This window comes from Chiloscyllium plagiosum, unplaced genomic scaffold (assembly GCF_037043375.1).
Source record: "Chiloscyllium plagiosum isolate Xiang-an unplaced genomic scaffold, Cpla_swu_hap1 HiC_scaffold_31, whole genome shotgun sequence".
Taxonomy (NCBI): domain Eukaryota; kingdom Metazoa; phylum Chordata; class Chondrichthyes; order Orectolobiformes; family Hemiscylliidae; genus Chiloscyllium; species Chiloscyllium plagiosum.
In genome coordinates, this window is record NW_028270169.1 from 11,489,775 (window position 1) to 11,512,941 (window position 23,167).

Genomic DNA, 23,167 nt, shown 5'->3' on the forward strand with positions numbered 1-23,167 from the left:
CACCATTCTTACCTGAAGCAGTATCAGATGCATAGCCATTTTGCATTGGTTTGGCTGCTGACTGATTGGCAAGAGCAGCTGATTGCTGTGCCTGACCTGCACAACAAAAATTTTTAAAATTCTGATAATCTTCACCAATTTAAATCAAAAACACAACATTCTCATAGCCTGCAAAGACTAATCATTTTTGATCTAACATATACTGCATTACCAATATTGACTTACTTTACGTTAAATGAAATTTATTAGAGACAGAAAGAATACACACAAGTCTAACCATAACATCATTCAATCAGATATGTTTCTTGAAATGCTGAGCTGCTTAAGTGCACAGTCGTACGTTACAGATAAAAGGAGATTTCAAGTTCGATCTTGATTCTGCATAAAGTTCGGTCACTCCAGGAAAGCTATAATTAGCCTTAGTATTCCTCGAATTGATTAGATTAGATTACTTACATTGTGGAAACAGGCCCTTCGGCCCAACAAGTCCGAAGAGCAACCCACCCTGACCCATTCCCCTACATTTACCCCTTCACCTAACACTACGGGCAATTTAACATGGCCAATTCACCTCACCTGCATATTTTTGGACTGAGAGAGGAAACCGGAGCACCTGGAGGAACACAGACACGGGGAGAATGTGCAAACTCCACGCAGACAGTTGCCTGAGACGGGAATTGAACCCAGGTCTCTGGCGCTGAGAGGCAGCAGTGCAAACCACTGGGCCACCGTGCCACCCACCGTTGCTTGTCATTTACATAAATGCCCTGGGCGAGGTAATTTAAGGATGGGTCAGTAAATTTGCAGATGACACTAAGGTCAGAAGAGTTGTGGATAGTGACGAAGGATGTTGTAGGTTGAGAGGCATAGATAAGCTGCAGAGCTGAACTGAGTTTGCAAATGGAGTTTCATGCAGAAAAAAAAAGAGTTGATTCACTTTGGAACGAGTAACAGGAACACAGAGTACTGGGAGAATGGAAAGATTCTTGGAAGTGTAGATGAGTTGAAGTTTAACTTCTGATCTTTGTCCTGCAAATGCCGCACAAACTATATGCGTGTAATTAGGGCAAGAATGGAATTATCGCATAAATAGCTTTCTGATACATAACTATCTGGGCTAGCCAGTTGGATGAAACATCAGAACATTCCCAGCTGGAGTCAGGGGGACTATATATAATGGCAGATATAACAAAAATTAAAACTGAACTCAAAAGATTTCTTTTTTTTAAAATACATGCTCACCTCTAATAAAAATGTGAGAAAACATGACACTTGCCTTCATTGATTGGCACTGGATTACCAATTCTCCCATTCACCTGATCGGCTGGTTTGACAACTTTTAAGTCAACAATCACGACAGCACGCCTGGAAAAAGAACAAATGGGGCAGATCATTTAACCTCCTAATTTACTAATATTTTAATTCTGTAAATTTTATCACATCCCAGCAAGAGGAGAGATATTTCAATCTGCAGAAAGACTGAAATATTTGATCAGATTAAGTCTCTTATCAAATTAGAACTGGAGGATCATGAATTTTTAAAACGAAAATTGACAGTGAAATTGTAGATTTTTTCTACAGAAAATAATAAATAGCAATCTAATGGAATGGGTTTGCTGCATTGGAAACATGTCTGAACCTCACCTCACATTATCAGCAATATTAATGTGCTAGTTAAGCCTCCTTCATTCAACACTGATGTTAAACTCAACGATATCTAGTCTTAAAGAAAAATGTCCCAATGGTACTTCAATGCTCTACTTAAATACAGTTAAAAATCACAACACCAGGTTATAATCCAACAGGTTTATTTGGAAGCACTAGCTTTCAGAGCGCTGCTCCTTCATCACGTAGCTGTGGAGCAGAATTGTAAGGCACAATTTATAGCAAAAGATTAGTGTCATAACTGAAATGATATCTTGAACAAACCTACATTGCTGTTAAGTCTTTCATCTTTTAGAATGGTTTTGATTCATAAATATGTAAATCCTAGAACTTCTTTTAAGGCACATTCTCAAGATAACTTAAGGTTTTATAAACAAAAGTGGAATCTTAGCTCAGTGTATTAATGGTGTGCGGTTAGTTTGTCTGCATCCCAATCTTGAGTCAGACTAGTTCTATTTCCAAAGTAGGAATTTATAAAATATTACATGGATTGACTGCCTGCAGATTCTGGAAAAAAAAACACGCAATGTGACTTAAAAGTAGTTGTGGGATTTAATATTAATGAACTGAAACCTACAACCCATTCTAAAAAGATTAAAGATTTAACAGCAATCTAGGTTTGTTCAATATATCATTTCAGCTGTGACACTAATCTTTTGCTATAAATTCTGCATCTTATGATCCTTTTCCACAGGTACCCGATGAAGGAGCAGCATTCCAAAAGCTAGTGCTTCCAAATAAACCTGTTGGGACCATAACCTGGTGCTGTGTAATTTTTTAAACTTTGTCCATGCCAGTCCAACACCAGCACCTCCGCAGCATGGCTAGTTTTATGCACTTACCATACGCAATGGATCGTTTCCTTTTCGAGATTTTAACGTCGCTCGTCGACAAATGAATACCCCTATCTAGCAAAACCACAGCCAGATGATCTTAAGGGGACGGTATAAAACACAATCAGAATTTCAGCGAGGCAAGGGATGAGCTGAGGTTATCAACGGTTAGTCTAAATTACCACTCATCACTTGTGTGTAGCGTGCACTTTAATTATTTACCACCTCGAATTACCCACCACCCATTAACTAAGTGATCTAAAACAATACAAGTTTATTAATAAAATCTTAAAATTTAAAACTAATTAAAATCAAAATTATTTAAAACTATTTAAAACATTATTTAAAATTATTAAAATACCTAAAAACCTTATTAAAATGCGTCGATAGGAGATATTAAGAGCCCATAAAAATCCGTAGAAATTCAAGGGTCAAAGATAAAGTTAGGGTTGTGATATTCTGTGCAAAAGATTTAAATTTCAAAATCCCGAGGTCTTTCATTAACTCGGTGTTCTTTTCGAACCACTTCCCTCTAGCTCCTATCACAAACTCATAAAAAGATATCTTTCCTCCACCAATGAGGTCCATTATCTCTTTTCCTAGCTGTTTATATTTATTTATCTTCTCTCCCCAAGCCGATTCAAGAGAGTTGATCTGAAGGTCCGTTCTAATAGTCACGACCACCAAAGTTTTCCGGCATCATCTTTAATTCGCGACTATATAATATATATATATAAAAATAAAATATATATATGAGTCCACCCGTTCTTCCTAACAAACTTGACTAACTCTTCTGCGATCCTATTATGCCTTTTAATTCTCATGTTTTTGACGTAAGGGCACCACCCAGAAATATGAGCAAATGTTTCCAAAATATCATTACATCTTCTGCAATTCTTGATATTAAATGGCCTTCCATATGACAATGACGCCCGTGTTGGAAATAAATTTGTTCTCAGCAAGATCGAATTAATAATTTTGGACATCTTCATAAATTGTAGTTTTGTCAACCAGTTGTTGGATACATAATCATTCTTATAGTCATGAACACCTACCCCTTGACAGGGGAGGGCCATCTACCTCTGTACCTCTATAGATCTCCAATTAGTACTCTTAAACTCATCCATCTCGACTTCACTATCTTCCATGATAGTATCCTCTTCATCCAATCGCCGATTAATAGTCGGGTTCCAGATCTTTTTCAATACTTTTAATTTACTCAATTTGTGCATTTTCACAGCCACACTATCATCTTCAAACCGAAACGGTGCATACAAAATTTCGTCCTCGGATTTATGTAGCGTCCCATTATTCCAATTTTGATTATGAGGAAGTAAGGTTGACAGTCTGTTTAAAGCAAGGCCACCATCACGGAATTTGGCATATAACACTCCATCCGTGATGGATTGCGGGAGGTGTAAAATTTCTTTAACTGCGCTTTTGATAATATTGTCTAGTTTATTAAGATAATTAATAGAAACTTCTGATAAAATTAGATAATAATACAGCCTAGGAATAAAATAAGTTTTTAAAAGTTCTATTTTCTGTACTGGTTTTAAGGAGGATCATTTTAAATTTCCTATCCATATATCTAGTTGGCTTTCCCAGTCTAATTTACTTACTCCAATCCACGGATCTATCTTGGCACCTAAATATTTAGTGTTTCCTGGTTCTATAAATTGTATGATCCCATCATTTAACTTCCAATTAGTTCTATCATTATATATAACTGTCTTATTTCGACCTAAAGTAAAATCCTTTCGTTTTCTTTATATTTACCTCCATTCCCGTATTGTTACAAAATTTTTCCACCAATTTTAGATTGTAGACCATACCCTCATACGATTGACTAATTAATGCTATATCATCCGCGAATGCTAATGTCACGTAATGAAAGCTATTCCCATCTAACCCCAAAAATATTCCTTTCTGCTTCTCTTCGATGGTACTTATCAAAGGGTCCATTACAACATTAAAAAGAATCGGTGACAATGTATCACCTTGCTGGACTCTTAAAATTTCAATTTTTCCGGTTTTACACTTAAAACCTTCCACTTAAGTAAAATTATTCCCATGTAAATTTGTAATCAATTTAATAAACATTAAAGGGAGCTGGAGTCTTTTCAGAGCTGTTATAATTAGTTTAAGGCCTACTGTATCAAAAGCTTTTGCTAGATCCACAAAGGCTACCACTAAATCTCTCTTGTTCTTTTTAGCCCCATTAATAATATTTTCTAGGATTTTAATTTTCGCAAATATTCTGAGCATAATTGGCCCTATAGTTATTGGCTTCCAATTATTAATATCCCTTAACCCTTCTTCTTCGCTCACTTTGGGAATCAATACCGTTCTACTTATTTTCATTTGATCTGGTATTTTACCCGTTTTTATCCAAATAGTATATAATCTAGGAAGTAATGTATTATCTTTATTAAATATCTTAACTATCTCCCTCAGCGTTACCCCATCCGGCCCTGCAGCGGTTTTTACGTCCATCACCTTTACGGCTAAATTCACGTCCTCCACCGTCACAGGACCAGTCAGAATCCCACCTACCGATCCCTCCCCTTGACTTTTATATTTTGCAAAGCCTCTTAAGTTATTCTTATCATTCGGGTTAGTTAATCTCTCTTTATAATAATCTTCTAACTCTTCCTTACTAAGGGGACATTCACACCTAACTGGGGCCCCCATTAGGGTTCTTGCTTGGTACTGTCTCTTAGTTTTATATAAAACCTGCATTTCTTTAAATTTACCCTTCTTTTTACTATACCTTCATAGCTTTATTTTCCTTCCTATTCCTTCTTTGTCCACTATCCCTTTGCTTAAAACCTACTCGTTTAGCATGAGTTACCTTCTTACATGTACCATCTTCCTTATTCCTTCCTAATTTGTCCATTATCATATCCATAATGTTATCATGTTCCTTAATAATACCTTTATTCCTACCCATATCATCCTCAATTATTTTAATTAATTCTGTTAGTGACCTACCACTATAACCTAGATTCTCCATAGTATTATTATTCTCCTGATCACTCTGTTCATTCAATCTTTCTTCCTCCATTTCCCTATCACCAGGTCACGTTTCTCCATTTCATTATTGTCACTAATATTAAGGACACTTCTTGATCTATACCCTTATCATTATCGCGATTTTTACTCTTATTTAATAACCTCCTTTTATCAGAAATTTGTTTTGCAGTTTTAGAACCTATTTTCTCCGCGATAACTTTATTAACATTTTTACAGCCACTAAACTCTACTTCTAATTGTTGCAACTTTTCCACCTCTTCCTTAGACCATATTCCCCTCTTATTTCCCTCTCTATTTTCCAACTTCTTAGTCTCTGTCTTTCCTTTTTTTCTCTTCTCATTTCTCAAGATGGGATGTACATGCCTTTCATGTTGCCCCAATCCGCTGGCTGTCTTAAATTTTAACGGGCATATTTCACACTGATATAATTTTTCTATCTCACCTTCTTTATTACTATTACTACTATTATCATCATTTTTAGTACACTTTGGATAGTGGCACGCTACTGCTTGATAATTCCCTTCCCACTCACATTTACTACACCTAATTTTCACTGATTTAATTCCTTTACATATCTTTAAGTGTTTCCTAAACATCCCCGTGGTGTTATAGATATTATTACAATAATTACATTTAAAATCTTCTATCGGGTACTTAATTATTAACTCTAATTTATCTGTTTCCCCAATTACCGGGTAAATAATCCTACCTTCATACCTCTCCTCATTGCTCTCTGATTCTCCATATCGACTAAAAACAAATGGCCCATTAAAATTCGAATTAAAAATCGCCCGGCTGTTAAATGAACCCGAATGTAGAGGGGCCTTCTTTAGATTAGATTAGATTACGTTACAGTGTGGAAACAGTCCACACCGACCCGCCGAAGCGCAACCCACCCATACCCCTACATTTACCCCTTACCTAACACTACAGGCAATTTAGCATGGCCAATTCATCTGACCTGCACATCTTTGGACTGTGGGAGGAAACCAGAGCACCCGGAGGAAACCCACGCAGACATGGGGAGAACGTGCAAACTCCACACAGTCAGTCGCCTGAGGTGGGAATTGAACCCGGGTCTCTGGTGCTGTGAGGCAGCAGTGCTAACCACTGTGCCACCGTTCTCTATTAGTCTTTCTCTTCGAATTATGTCCTGATCATTCTGGACGATATTAACAACTTCCTCGTGCCTGCCCGAGGACAGCCTTGCCGGAATAATCCTTATAGTTTCATCCGTCTGAGTCGAGACGGATTGTCCAACCCATTTTTGGCTCATACATTTAGCGCACGGTGTCGCCAATAGCAACCATGCGGGGCAGTTATTTTCCCGGTCTCCCACCCAACCGGAAATTTTGGAATTGGCCATAATCGCCGCTGCCAAATTTGGTTTAAGTCAGACCGAAAGGTCACCAGCCGTCTCGTATCTTTTCTGAGGTTGTATTTGCCGGCCTGGTCCGAGTAATGCTCAAACAACGGAGAAAAACAATAAAATTGCCAGACGTATAGCACCAGTAAAACCAAGGTAAAACCAAAGATAAAATCGATGGTAAAACCACTGATAAGACCAGACTAAAACAACCTCTAAACAACTTAAAATTGCTTCCCCGTCAAAAGCTTCCTCGTACAGGCCGTTACCATTCTCAGCTACTGCAACAGATAACCTCACCATTATTGTTCTTGTGCACCACCCAACTATGAGTCAAAAAGTGTGGCAGTGGAAAAGCACAAAAGATCAGGGAACATCCGAGGAGCAGGAGAGTCCCAACTATTGTCAAGGTTATCAACTGATTTTGGGATTGGGCTTGTAATGCAGAAGTAGTGCACCTGACTCCAGATCAGAAGGCTGAATGTTGAAATTACAACCTGCTCAGAGATTTACTGCTCCTCAGTGGTAGTGCCCACACCTCTGAGTCAGAGTTCAAGCCCATCCTGTCCCAGAGGTGTGTGACAACAGGTTGAATAAAAAAACTTACTGAGCCTCAGAGTCCTAAATAATAAACACTCACGTGTTCTTTCTATAAAAATGTTCACTGACCTGATAGTTGACAACTATCTTTTATTCTATATCATCCATGCATTTCTGCCCCTACAACATTCCAACACTCTCCCACAAACAATGCTTCATGGGTCAACCATCCAAGTTCAGTCCAATCTTCAACACATGACTTAATCCAAATAATGATGCAAGTGAAATGCAGTAAGCTTTCCATTATAAATAAAAGCATAGGAACGTAAAATGATAAAAAGGTTGACAGGTTGGAAGATTCTTTTTTAAATTCAGAAAAAAAAGGAAACAAAACAGAGATGGATTGTGTACAAACTAGAATTCAGAAAGGACTTCACAGCCAATTAGCTTACAGCTAGATCTTAATTGGCAACTAAATACATACGAGCTAATCTGATTTCAGGACATGGTTCATCTTCAAGTAGTGTGACGTGAGGACAGGAGGGAACACATATACTCTTACTCTCATGTCTCTTTGGAAAGACTGTGTACCTGACACACACCACTCCTCAATATTGCACTGGGGTATTGGCCAAAACAGTTATTCAGGTTTCAAAGTTGGACTTCAACCCATAAACTTCGGACAAAGTAACAAGTATTATCATGGACCCAGACCGGACTGCTTGTAATTGGAGCGGAAGCATTGACTCTTATAGCATCTCAGAATTATTGAATATGTAAAAATCAAAGCCAAATATAAAGTGAGAATTTGACTACATTCATCCTTGATGGGTTCATTCGTCTTTTGGGTTAGCTTCCCGACAGGAATGTTTCAGATAAGATTTCATAAAGCCACTTAGTAAATGCTGTTTTGGATCATGCAGCAAGTTGCAGACACCATTGTTTTTCAGCATCATTCTGCATCAAGGCTAGTAAGGAACTTCAGTCCTTGATGTACATATTAAAACAACAAGAATAGATTCATAGGATATGCAGACTGACAGTTTACATTTAGGATCTTTGCTTTTCACTGATAGTCATGACTCACTATCCTCTATCTTTCTCATCAACTATTAGTTTAAAATTACAGATTTAAAATTAGGCTAGGGTTTGTTCTCAGCGCGTGGAATTATCTTTGGACTTTTCAGTACCCTTCACTTCTTTTCCTATAAATATGCAATGAGAAACAATGAAAAAGAATCAAAAAATACTACATTTTGCATAATATTGTAACATGATATATGCTAGGAAGATAGGTGATTAAATTGAACACACATCTAACAGACAGTCAAACCAGTAAATAATAGAAGCTTGCAGTATCAAATAAACAATGTAGAGCTAATCTTTACAGATTAGCTGGGTCAAGTGCTATTTATGAAATGGGTTGTGACCGCCAAAAAAAGAAAGGACACTATAATTTTCTCATGTTTCAAATGGACCGCAGATCCAGCAAAAATTGCAGCGTGTGAGAGAACAAGCAACATTGCCAACTTCAGCAAAAAAAAACTTGCTATACAGTGTAATCAATTTCCAAGGAAAGGACAGCACCTGTCTGCATAATAGTGGTTCCTTCAATCTAAAGTTATAATTCTCCACTACAAGATCACACCATTCCTTCATCAGAAGGTGGAATGTTCGCCGATGACCACAGAATGTTCAGCCCCATTCACTGTTGACAAAGCAACTCCTGTTTAAATGCAGCAAGACCTAAACAATCTCTAGATTTCAGCTGACAAATGGCAAATAACATTCACATCATGCAAGTGCCAGGCAATGATCATCTCCAAAAGAGAGAATTGAATCACACCCTCCTCCTTAAATTCAATGATTTTATCACTGCTGAATCCTCCACTATTACCATCCTGGTGGTTACCATTGACCATAAACAGAATTGGACTAACTATATCAATACTATGGGCGTAAAAGCAGGTCAGGGCAAGCAAAGACCACATCTACAACACACAAGCAATGTGATTGCATACTCCCTACTTGCCTGGATGAATGAAGTTCCAACAACACAAGTTTGACATCACCCAGGACAAAGCCGACACAACACCTGCAGACATTCATTTTCTCCAGCACTGATTGGTCAGTAGTAGTAGAATGTTGCCATCTACAAAGATGCACTGCAGAAATTCACCAAGCCCCAGAGAAGCATCTTCCAAACCCACGTCCACCACCAACAGTAAGGACAAAGGCAGTGACAGCAGAGAACACCACCCATGCAACTTTCTCTCTATGGCACGCACCATTTTACAATTCCATCTGGAACAGCACTGTGGGATTTCCTAAATGAAATGGACGGCAGCAGTTCAAGAAAGTTGCTCACCACCATATTCTCAAGGGAAGTATACAGTGACTCAGCTAGCAAAACCTGGATTTATCTTGTTGGCAGCATTACTAACATGCAAGCAGCTTAATATCAGCTATGACAAAGCACTCCACTTGATTGTCACTTCATCATCTTCAATATTCACTTCCTTCAATACGGATGTACAATCACAGCAGTGTACACCATCTACAAGATGCACTCCAGTAAGTAGCTGTTAAAGTATCTATTTGAAGACTCGGCAAGATGGCGGCAATTCTGTAGAACTGCTGTGGATAGCTCTTCCCAACAGCCAAGGCATACCAGCGCTTTTTTGCCACCCCTGGCGAACTTGTGGTGGAATTATTAATTTAAAACCTTACAGAATACATATTTGTTAATATTTGGGAGTGGGGAGGATACCAAAGGGAAAAGGAGCAAGCAAACAGCAGCAGGGAGGACACTCCCCTGAAGCACTTACTACACCAGAGGCTGCAGCAGCCTCTCCTGAACCCCCTGGGGACCTGACAGACTCTCAGGAATTGGCTGCAGCGATGGAGAGACTTAACCTTGAAAGATGGGGCTGCGATTGAGGAAATCAGTGGGGAGATTCGTGCCCAGGTCCAACCTATCGCATCCATACTGCAGAAGCATGAGCAAGAGATCCAGAGCCTCGGGGAGAGGATGGAGATGGTGGAGGGTCGAACTAAGGCCTCGGAAGCTGCAATGGAGTCCTCATCCAGTCGGATCCAGGTGCTGGAGCGAGAGCGCGTGCCTTGCGAGACCATATCGATGACCTCTAAAATCGAGATTGGAGGATAAATCTCCGAATTGTCGGGCTCCCTGAAGATGAGGGAGGTGAGCAGCCAGTCAGCTTCTTTGAAGCTGGCTGCCAAACGTTTTTGGGCCTTTACGTCAAGTCCAGCAGGTTACAGATTGAAAGGGCGTATCGGGTTACAGTGCACAGATCAGGCCCAGTGCAGCACCCCCACTTGGTCCTAGTGCATTTCCATTCATATAAGGACAACCAAAAAGTCATAGAAGCTTCCAGATCTCTGGGAAAAGATCTGCAGGCACTACTGTACAAGGGGTCAAAAAATCATGTTTTTCCAGGATTTTTCAGCAGCTGTAATTCGAAAGAGGAAGTCCTTCGATGAAGTTAAAAAGAGGTTGAGGAACTGGGCATCCAGTACTCCATGAGATAACCTGCAGTACTTCATTTCAGCCACGAGGACTCAGTTTATACATTTGACTCGGCGGATGAGGCTAAAAACTTTGTAGACACTTTAAAATAGACGGATTGGCCTGAAGAATACGGTTAATGTTTGTTCTCTTTTCTATCTTTCCCCATGTTTTCCCTTCCTTTTTTATTCCTTTCTTTCTCCCTAATAATTTCCTTTTTGGAAAGGGGGAAAAAAAAGACTTTGGAATAAGTTGTTCCTTTTTTTTAAAAACTGGATTTTCTGATGGGAAATTTTGTGGACGTCCTTTGTGGGGTCTCCCTTTTTTTTGTTTGTTCCGCTTCTTTTAGTCACAAGTCGGGGTGATATGAAGCCAGGGATGGGTGGAATGCTCATCCTGACTTGGTCTTTTTTCTGTTGATTTAAGGATCATCTCCTTGTTTTTTTCTGGCCTAAGGCTGGGACACAGTCTGGGTTTGAAGGAGCTGTGAAGGAGGGGATAGATAGGGCGAGTGCCCCCTATGGGCTGGGGAAAGAGTCTTCCATTCAAAGTTTTATAGTTGGTTTTCTTTGTAGCAATAGTTGTTAAGAGTTATGATAGAATCGTAGAAATATATATACAAAAACTACTCAGTCTTTATTTACTTATGCTCGGCACTTTGTAAGTAGGGCTCTCCCTCAGAAGGGTTCAAGGGTGTCTGAAAGGTGATACGGCTAATTGTCTTATTAAATGGTGCACCTGGAACATTAAAGGAAGTCATTTGCCTGTTGAAGGGAAAAAAGTGCTTTCTCGCCTGAAGAGGGAAAGGGTTGTTATCACTTTGTTGCAGGAAACCCATCTTGATGATGGGGAATACCTGAAGTTACAATGGCAGGGGTTATGACCAGGTATTCTTTTCATCCTTTACTACTAAAAGTAAGGAGTGGCGGTGCTTATCCAGAAAAATCTTCCATTCACATTATTAGAGCAGGTGAAAGATGAGCAGGGACGGTTTGTGATACTTAAAGCCCTGATACATGTTATTTTAAACGTCTACTGTCCTTCGGCGCATCCCCTCAAATCTTTGATGAGTGCTTTTGGAACATGGCACATTATTATGGGGGGGGGGGGGGGGGGAAGAGATTTTAATTGTCTTTTGGATCAGAGTGGACAGGATGCCTTGTGGGCCCCCAACTATTTCTTCGCAGGCCAAGCAGGTGGTTGACTTATGCGAGGAGTTGGGGCTGGTGGATATTTGGAGATGTCACACGAGGATTGACCTCTTTCTGGCTCCTTTGGCCCTTCTGGATTCGATTATGGGTTGTAAAATTGGGAATATAGCTATCTCTGATCAGCGGCAGTATATTTGGAGGTTAAGGACAAGAGTGAAGGGCTAGGTTTGCAGCACTGGCTGTTAGACCCTTTTCTCCTTAAGGATTCCAAATTTGCGGAATATTTTTCGAAGGAGTTTTAGGAATTCTTGACTATCAACTCAGGCACGGCTAGTAGCAGTCTCCCATAGCATGGACGGACTAAGGCCTTTGCTAGGGGATTAGCTATTTCCTATTCAGTTTGCCGGAAAAGACAGAAGGAGGAACAGCAGCATCTACTTGAGACACAGTTGAGAGCCGCGGAAGCAGCAAATTTTGCACTGCCTACGGTGACTAAGCTACAACAGATCACGGCCTTCGTCTGCCTTGAATTCAATACGGACGTAAAAAAAAAACTTGCTTTTGTAAGACAGGTTCGGGATTTCATCCAGAAGACAACTACGCTTCTCACTAAGCCCTATAAGCCCGATACAGAGCGGTTGTTGCTACGTTGCACAAGCACCCTTTCAGTTAGTGCCCTGTATTGCCTGCTGGGTGGCAGGGCCTGGCAGGATATTAACCGGTTATGAGGGGTCTGGGAGCAGAGATCTCTTCTGAAACATAGGAGAACATATGGGAGAATACTCGAAAGATCTCAATCTGTAATAGGACATGCGCTACGCAGTTCAGAGTTCTGCACAGGGCTCATCTGGCACCAGACTGTCGGGCGAATTTTAAAAAAGGAGCATCTTCAGTGTGCCCCAAATGTAAAATAAGTGTAGGTACTCTTACCCATTGCTTCTGGACATGCCACAGGCTGAGTGTTTATTGGAGTGCTGTGGCAGGAGAGATAGGGAGGGTATTGAGGACTGAAGTCAAAGTAGACCCAATATCTCTCCACTTAGGTTTACCGAATTTACCATCTTTAGACGAGCATGGGAAGAAACTATTTAATATTCTTGCATACTGTGCATTGAAGAATATGCTGATGAATTGGGTGTCTGAGAACCCGCCAGGCTTGCTGGGATGGCAGAAATTAATTATGGAGCACATTCCCTTGGACTTTTTTTACAAACATGATGCACCACACAACAGACCATTTTTTAAGAAATGGCAGCCCTACTTGAGTTATTTGGAAACAGATTTGTCAATTGTCTTAACTAGAGCGTTTGTTTAAGCAGGGTGGTTAGGTTTGTCAAGCCCTGGGCCCTGGAGAGGGGTCTCCTGAGTTAATACGGGTATGTATAGAATGCTCCCATTCCTCTGTTTGGTGTTTTTTTTTTGGTGTTGCTTTGCAGCATGTTAGGGTTTGCTTTGTATTAGAGGATAGGTTAATAGTTAGGAGACAGTACTTGTATTGTAATGTGTGTTTTTTTTCTTATTATATTGATATTTGTTATTGATTGTATTTTTTAATAATTTTATATGTTAAAATATTTACTAATAAACATATTTACAAAAAAATAAAGGATCTATTTGAGACAGCTCAGGGAATCCCTAATGGACTCAACCTGTAAGCCTCTCTTGGGTCATCCCAGAGATTGCAGTCTGTGGTAGTCTGGACAATAAAAAATTGTTACAGACAGTTTAATTTAAATTATTACTTTTATTTACCAATGGCAATGTTACACTGTAACATAAATCCTTACAAGCCAGACTTGAACTAAGGTTTGAAAACCATGAGCATATTAGCACTGCCAGCCCTTACCCCGAAGTGCTCTCTCAGACTACTCCACTTATTGCTGCAAACAAGATGTCTTTATACAAAGATTGGTATGGAGATTACAAAAAACACATGTCCTTAAATCAGAGGAATAAAATGGCAAAAGTTTGTAGAAGAGAAACTAATAGATCGGTCTGAGCACTCTTGACTAATTAAGCTACATGCTCAAAGTGAGAAACCCTGATTAAGCCAAACCAAATGGCCAATTGTCTTGGCTAGATAAGCATCCCTTTGAACAGTACATCATAATGAGATAGTCTAAACTGTGTGGAAAAAGTCATGAGGTAACTTCGCTCTACTAAAATAACCAATATCATAGTCTTTTTTAAAAAGCCATTTTAAAAAAGACAATCATCTTGCATCCTCAAAATGAAAATTAAATTCAGAACATTCCCAGATCTCGAACTCCAGGGAACAATGTACAAACATTCAATCCATGACAGCAAGTGTATACTCAAATCAGACCACAAAGAGTTAACCTTTCCACCAGCTTCTGTCCTGTCTCTCCCCCCCTCTCTCATACTCACGCATGAACATCTTCCAACTTTCTTACTATTTCAGTTTTAGCCTTTGTGTTTTCCTAACTTGTAATAGTAATGAGACTTTCACATTCCAGAAATTAGGGAGCTGAGCTTGATAAATTCAAATCTGCTCAATGTGATATACATGAAAATGTATTAGGATTGTTCCATAACATGCATATTCTACTCAGCTTATTAAATTACAAATTATTTTCCTACTGAGTATGAGTTTTAAGAGTAAGCAATACAAACTAGAAATTCAATTATGAAAAGTATGGTGCTGGAAAAGCAGAGCAGGCCAGGCAGCATCCGAGGAGCAGGAGAATCGACATTTCGGGCATAAGCCCTTCTTCAGTTATCAGTTATCCAACCTCCAAATGTAAAATATGCGCAGGTCCCAGCCCTCTGGGTTAAAAGGAAATACTGTCACACGTTCCACAAGTGGACAAATGTTATCACCTTATTTACACCGTTCCACTGACACCAAGAACAGATACCCTTAATTCTTCTGAACAAATGCATCAAGGAAAATGCAATTGACAAGGTGGCTAGTCTCTGGGCGTGTTGTGTCTTCTAGTTTAAGTCTGTGTAGGAACTGGCAGACTGCGCTTATCGGGTACCAGATATGGATGTTGGAGGTAAGAGTCAAGATTAGAGTGGTGCTGGAAAAACACAGCAGGTCAGGCAGCATCTGGAGGAGGAAAATCAACGGTTCAGGCAAAAGCTGATGAAGGGCTTTAGCCCGAAACGTCGATTTACCTGCTCCTCGGATGCTGCCTGAACTGCTGGGCTTTTCCAGCACCACTCTTATCGGGTACCAGTTGTTCCAGCCTTACATTAAAGACATCTCAGAGATGATGACGAGACCACTCAGACTCCCAGGCATCATGGCAGCCCACAAACTTACCACCACATTGAAACAGTTCCTGATGAATTTAAAAGGAACCTGTACCAACGAACAGAACAGACGTCATATACAAAATATCCTGCAAGGACTGTAATAAACATTACATTGGACAGACACGCAGGAAACTAGCCACCAGGATACGTGAGCAACAACTAGCCACCAAAAGACATGACCAACTATCACTAGATACACACAAAGAGGAAGACCAGTTCGATTGGTGCCCTGCCTTATTTCTTGGGAACTAAGGCAGGGCAGGTGATTGAGATGTCAGTGGGGAGCACTTTGGGGCTCGATTTGTTTTAAAATAGTGATGGGAAAGGGTAGACTGGATCTAAAAGTTGAAGTTCGAAATTGGAAGACGGCCAACTTTGACTGAATTAGGCTAGAACTTTCAAAAGCTAATTGGGTGCAGATGTTCACAGGTAAAGGGACGACTGGAAAATTGGAAGCCTTTAGAAATTAGATAACAAGGGTCCAGAGAGAGTATATTCCTGTTAGGAGGAAAAGGAAAGACTGGTAGGTATAGAGAATGCTGGATGACTAAAGAAATTGAGGGTTTGGTTAAGAAAAAGAAGGAAGCATATGTAAGGTATAGACAGGATAGATTGAGTGAATCCTTAGAAGGGTATAAAAGGAAGGACGAGGAGTATATGTAAAAGGGAAATCAGGAGGGCAAAAAGGGGACATGAGATAGCTTTGGCAAATAGAATTAAGGAGAATCCAAAGGGCTTTTACAAATACATTAAGGACAAAAGGGTAACTCGGGAGAGAATAGGGCCCCTCAAAGATCAACAAGGCAGCCTTCGTGCGGAGACGGAGGAGATGGGGAGATACTAAATAAGTATTTTGGATCAGTGTTTACTATAGAGATGAACATGGAAGATATAGGATGTGGGGAAATAGATGGCGATGCTGAAAAACACCCATATTACAGAAGAGGAAGTGCTGGATGTCTTGAAATGTATAGAGATGGATAAATCCTCAGGACCTGATCAGGTGTACCTGAGAACTCTGTGGGAAGCTAGGGAAGTGATTGCTGGACCTCTTGCTGAAATATTTGTATCATCATTAACAGGTGAGGTGCGGGAAGACTGGAAGTTGGCCAACATGGCGCCACTGTTTAAGAAGGGTGGTAAAGACAATTCAAGAAACTAAAAACCAGTGAGCCTGAGGTCGATGGCGGGCAAGTTGTCGGAGGGAATCCTGAGGGACAGGATGTACACATATTTGGAAAGGGAATGAATGATTAGGGATAGTCAACATGGCTTTGTCTCACAAACTTGGTTGAGATTTTTTGCAGTAGTAACAAAGGATTGATGAGAGCAGATTGGCAGATGTGATCTATATGGACTTCAGTAAGGCATTCAACAAGGTTCTCCATGGGAGACTGGTTAGCAAGGTTAGATATCACAGAATACAGGGAGAACTAGCCATTAGGATACAGAACTGGCTCAAAGATAGAAGACAGAGGGTGAAGGTGGAGGGTTGTTTTTCAGACTGGAGGCCTGTGACCAGTGGAGTGCCACAAGGATCAATGCTGGGTCCTCTACTTTTTGTCATTTACATAAATGATTTGGATGTAAGCATAAGAGGTACAGTTAGTAAGTTTGCAGATGACACCAAAATTGGAGGTGTAGTGGACAGCAAAGAGGGTTACCTCAGATAACAACAGGATCTGGATCAGATGGGCCAATGGGCTGAGAAGTGGCAGATGGAGTTTAATTCAGATAAATGTGAGGTGCTGCATTTTGGGAAAGCAAATCTTAGCAGGACTTCTACACTTCATGGTAAGGTCCTAGGGAGTGTTGCTGAACAAAGAGACCTTGGAGTGCAGGTAGATAGCTCCTTGAAAGTGGAGTCACAGTAGATAGGGTAGTGAAGGCAGCGTTTGGTATGCTTTCCTTTATTGGTCAGAGTATTGAGTACAGGAGTTGGGAGGCCATGTTGCGGCTGTACAGGACATTGATTAGGCCACTATTGGAATATTGCATGCAATTCTTTCCGATAGGAAGGAGACCAGATGTTGTGAAATTTGAAAGGGTTCAGAAAAGATTTACAAGGATGTTGCCAGGGTTGGAGGATTTGAGTTACAGGGAGAGGCTGAACAGGCTGGGGCTGTTTTCCCTGGAGCGTCGGAGGCTGAGAGGTGACCTTAGAGGGTTTATAAAATTATGAGGGGCGTGGATAGGATAAATAGGCAAAGTCTTTTCCCTGGGGTCGGGAGTCCAGAACTAGAGGGCATAGGTTTAGGGTGAGAGGGGAAAAATAAAAAAAAAGAGACCTAAGGGGCAAGGTTTTCAGGCAGAGGGTGGTACGGGTATGGAATGAGCTGCCAGAGGATGTGGTAGAGACTGGTACAATTGCAACATTTAAGAGGCATTTGGATGGGTATATAAATAGGAAGTTTTTGGAGGGATATGGGCCAGGTGCTGGCAAATGGGACTAGACTAGATTAGGATATCGGGTCAGCATGGACACGGTGGACTGAAGGCTCGGTTTCCGTGCTGTACATCTCTATGACTATTACTGGGACAATATATCCTGGGACAGACCAAACAAAGACACGCACGGGAATTCCTAGAGGCCTGGCATTCAAACCGGAACTCCACTAACAAATATCGATTTGGACCCCATTTACCAACCTCTCAGACAAAGAACCAGAAGTGACATCACCCACCACAACAGACTAAGACAGATAAATAGCAAGCAGGACAAAACACCAGCGCTTCAGAGGCTCACTGATGTTACCTAGCATGTGATGAAACGTCAGAGAACTAATCTACCAGCAAACCTACAAACTGATTTAAATTAATTGGCAAAAGAAGCAAAAGTGACAAAAAAACTACTCACTCAATGTGTGGAACGGTTAAGTTCTGCCACATATTGCTCAAGTGTAGTATTCAATAGGGAACTAAACCGTTATCCAAAAAGGAATATACAAAATTGTGCGGAGGACAGGGGAATGGCACAAGGTGAATTGCGCATCTGCAGAGATGGTGCAGACACAATGAGGTAAACGACTTCCTTCTGCATTTGTGGGCGGCACGGTGGCACAGTGGTTAGCACTGCTGCTTCACAGCGCCAGAGACCCGGGTTCAATTCCCGCCTCAGGCGACTGTGTGTGGAGTTTGCACGTTCTCCCCGCGTCTGCGTGGGTTTCCTCTGGGTGCTCCGGTTTCCTCCCACAGTCCAAAGATGTGCAGGTCAGGTGAATTGGCCATGCTAAATTGCCCGTAGTGTTAGGTAAGGGGTAAATGTAGGGGTATGGGTGAGCCCCCGCTTCGGGGGGGGTGGTGTGGACTTGTTGGGTCGAAGGGCCTGTTTCCACACTAAGTAATCTAATCTAATTCTGAGCTAAAGTTCATTTTTGGTGCACAGATTAAGACTGGGAGGGCACTGGGGAGTACTTCTGCCCACTTCTCTGAATTCTTCCAATCTTTCAGATCCACCTGAGGGGTCAGATCCAGCTCAAGTTTATTGTTTTGGCCAACAGATGGTGCCTCCAATAAGCACATAATTCCATCAGTCTACACAGGACTGTCAGCCTAGTTTGCCTTCAAGTCTCTGAATTGAGACTTTAAAGTCACAACTAATAACCAATTTGATGGTGAGTATTTTACCACCGTGCTTGCTTTGGGACTTAGAGAATAAGATGGTACACACTTGCAAGTTCTATCAATCCTAATCATGGATTCTCGATCCATATGCATTGTCCTTGCCATTCTTTTCCTTGTTACTGCACATGGAACGAGACATTAAGCATATTTGCCACTCATGCTCCAATTTTCTCGTCCAGCCAAAGCAAGATGCCCTTACTATACTGGAATTATTTTAACATTTAAGCAACAAAGTAATTTTCATACCTTCCATCCTTCATTGTATTACAGATGAACCGGTTGATCTGGCAGACACAGTTTACTGCAATAATACCCTCATCTCCCATGTAATTCAGCTGAGTTGCAAGCAGGAAAGCTAAAATAAGTAGTAGTTTAGGTTAAATCCAGTTTGCCACCTATTTGTATCTTAATATCTTAACACAAAGAATAAGAAGTGACCTCATTGAAACATACAAGATTCTTCAGGATCCTGACTGGTTATGTGCAAAAAAGCAGTTTCCTCTTTTCGGAAAAGTCTTGAAGCAGAGGGCATATTTTCATTATAAAAGGGTGACAATGTAAGTGAGAGAAATTTCTTCACTTAGAGGATACTGAACCTGTGAAAGTCCATATAGCAGAGGACTGTAGAGGCTGGGTCATAAGTACATTCAAGGCTAGGACAGGCATTTTTAAAAAAAATCAGTAAGGGAATCAAGCTTTATTCGGAAAAGGCAGGAAAAATCAAATTGAGAGTTATCAAATCAGCCACTGTCTTACTGAGTGGCAGAGCAAATTTGATGGCCTGAAAGGCCTGCTTCTGTATGTATGTCTTACAGTCTTATATTTTATATAGCACTTTTAAAAAGTCATGGAATATTCTAGAGCACTCCATTGGAACATTAAGTAAAACTGAGCCCATAACGAGATATTAGATCAAATGACTGAATGCTTTGTCAAAAATGTAGGTTTCAAGAAGTGTCTTAAAAGGTGGGGAGCAAGAAAGACGTATAGAGAGGAAATTCTAGAGCTCAGGCTCCAGTAATTGGAGGCAAGGTCACCAATCATGGAACAATTATGAATGGAAAACGTCCAAACTGCAGGTTCATAGCTCCTTGAAAGTGGAGTCGCAGGTAGATAGGATCCTGAAGGCAGCGTTTGGTATGCTTTCCTTTATTGGTCAGAGTATTGAGTACAGGGGTTAGGTGGTCATGTTGAGGCTGTACAGGACACTGGTTAGGCCACTGTTGGAATATTGCATGCAGTTCTGGTCTCCTTCCTGTCAGAAAGATGTGGTGAAACTTGAAAGGGCTCAGAAAAGGTTTACAAGGATGTTGCCAGGGTTGGAGGATTGGAGCTACAGGGAGAGGCTGAACAGGCTGGGGCTGTTTTCCCTGGAGCGTCGGACGCTGAGGGGTGACCTTATAGAGGTTTACAAAATTATGAGGGGCATGGATAGGATAAATAGACAAAGTCTTTTCCCTGGGGTTGGGGAGTCCAGAACTGGAGGGCATAGGTTTAGGGTGAGAGGGGAAAGATATAAAAAAAAGGAGACCAAAGGGGCAACTTTTTCACACAGAGGGTGGTACGTGTATGGAATGAGCTGCCAGAGGATGTGGAGGAGGCTGGTACAATTGCAACATTTAAGAGGCATTTGGATGGGTATATGAATAGGAAGGGTTTGGAGGGATATGGGCCGGGTGCTGGCAGGTGGGACTAGATTGGATTGGGATATCTGATCAGCATGGACGGGTTAGACTGAAGGGTCTGTTTCCATGCTGTACATCTCTATGACTCTATAATTAAAACTTACAATCCCCTCTTGGAGGGTGTGGGACAAGAGGAGATTAAAGATGGAGAGATGCAAAGACAGGGAGGTTTTGGAAAACAAGGAGAATATTGTGCAAAAGTTGACACCTCAGCAAGGGTTATAGTTCAGGGCTACTTCTGAACTCTTAACCAATTCATCAACTGCTAATTAACATTCTAAGCAATATTGTATTGTGATTGTCATTAGAAAATTGGATAACAAGTCCACAGTTTGACAATTTTCCCATAATGCATTCTTGTTTTCGCTGATAAAAGTCAAAGAAATCCAGTATCATGGAGCATTTCAATTGTGAAGTTGGTTTCACTCATACACTGGTGTGATCACCTTCAAATATTTCTTTAGAGTCTTGCAGAGCCACTGTTTGCCAACTAAAAAGGCTTGCAATAGCAACAGTTTGCATTAAAAACAGAAAATGGTTTAAAAAAAATCTCAGCTTAGGCACCAGGAAAGAGAAACAGAAGTGTTTCAGGGATTCCACATTGCTCTCACATTGAGATTTCTATCCCCTGTCTATTGCACTTTCCAGTGAGGCTCCAGGTAAGCTTCAGGAATAGTATCTTATCACTCAATTAGATATTTGACAGCCTTATGAATTCAACACAGAGTTCAATGTGCCCGGATCAAAATTTATTCCCCATTTGGTTTTCTTTTATACTGCTTGTGCTGTGTTATAAGCATATTCAAGATTGAGATTTTTAATCATGAAGGTTATGGGAATAAGACAGAAAAGCAGATTGGAGGGACAGATCTGCCTCCATCTCAATGAATGATGGAGCAGACTTTATGGGCCAAATGGCCTATTTCTACCATCTTAGGCTTTTTTTTCTTTCAGCAAGCAGATGTGAGCATAAGAGGTATAGTTAGTAAGTTTGCAGATGACACCAAAATTGGAGAAGTAGTGGACAGCGAAGGTTACCTCAGATTACAATGGGATGCTGAGAAGATGGGCCAATGAATGGCAGATGGAATTTAATTTAGATAAATGAGAGGTGCTGCATTTTGGAAGAGCAAATCTTAGCAGACTTATACACCTAATGGCAAGATCTGAGGGAGTGTTGCTGAACAAAGAGACCTTGGAGTGCAAGTTCATAGCACCTTGAAAGTGGAGTCACATGTAGATAGGATAGTAAGGAGGCATTTGGTATGCTTTCCTTTATTGGACAGAGTGTTGAGTACAGGAGTTGGGAGGTCATGTTGTGGCTGTACAGAACATTGATTAGGCCACTGTTGGAATATTACATGCAATCCTGGTCTCCTTCCGGTCGGAAGGATGTTGTGAAACTTGAAAGGGTTCAGAAATGATTTATAAGGGTGTTGCCAGGGTTGGAGGACTTGAGCTAGAGGGAGAGGTTGAATAGACTAGGGCTGTTTTCCCTATAGTATCAGAGGCTGAGGGGTGACCTTAGGGGTTTATAAAATCATGAGGGGCCTGGATAGGGTAAATAGACAAGGTCTTTTCTCTTGGGGGGGGGGGGGGGGGGGGGGGGGGAGGAGTCCACAACTAGAGGGCATAGGTTAGGGCGAGAGGGGCAAGATATAAAAGAGACTTAAAAGGAGCACTTTGTCACGCAGAGGGTGGTGCTTGTGTGGAATGGGCTGCTAGAGGAAGTGGTAGAGGCTAGTACAAATGCAACATTTAAAAAGCATCTGGATGGGTATATGAATAGGAAGGGTTTGGAGGGATAGGGACCGAGTGCTGGCAGGTGGGACTAGATTGGGTTGGGATATCTGGTCGGCATGGACTGGTTGGATTGGAGGGGCTGTTTCCGTGCTGTATGTCTCTATGATTTTAGAAATCTGCTCAAAGCATGTTTCTTTGTCGTCACCACACCCTCGCATTTGTTCCATTTCACCCTGTAGAGTAACTTCTGTCAATTACACCTGCCCTACGCTATGTGATAGACCTTACTTGGTCCTTGTCCCATCCAACCTTTTCTCAAAACCTATTTCATCCCAAATATTCCCAGTTCTGATGAAAGGGCACAGACAAAATATTTGTTTCCCTCCTGCCACAGATGCTGCTTAACTGGAGTGTCCCACCCCTCCAAAGCATTTTCTTTTTATTTCAGATTTCTTGCATTTAGCAGCACTCCAGATAGAGAGGGTGCCAGGCCCAGTTGGAATAAATCCTAGATTTGAGGGAAGGGAGCAAATAGTGGAGGTCATAGAGAAATACAGCATGGAAACAGATCCTTCAGTCCAACTCATCCATGCCGATCAGATATCCTAAATAATCTAGTCGCATTTGCCAGCACCTAGCCCATATCCCTATACCCATTCAGACGCCTTTTAAATGCTGCAATTGTAGCAGCCTCCACAACTTCCTCTGGCAGC

At 41.0% G+C, this 23,167-nt stretch overlaps 1 protein-coding gene across 2 annotated transcripts in view; it reads right to left on the minus strand.

The window, feature by feature from the left end:
* Positions 1 to 23,167, minus strand: part of rpa1 (replication protein A1) — a 101,989-nt gene that overhangs the window by 67,951 nt on the left and 10,871 nt on the right. For both annotated transcript variants that reach the window (XM_087977230.1, XM_043718171.2), the window contains exons 4-6: positions 19,273 to 19,381; positions 1,277 to 1,365; positions 13 to 96 (exon numbers count right to left, since the gene is read on the minus strand). In XM_087977230.1, the coding sequence (XP_087833356.1) occupies positions 13 to 96; positions 1,277 to 1,365; positions 19,273 to 19,381 (282 nt within the window). The remainder of the gene's footprint in view (positions 1 to 12; positions 97 to 1,276; positions 1,366 to 19,272; positions 19,382 to 23,167) is intronic.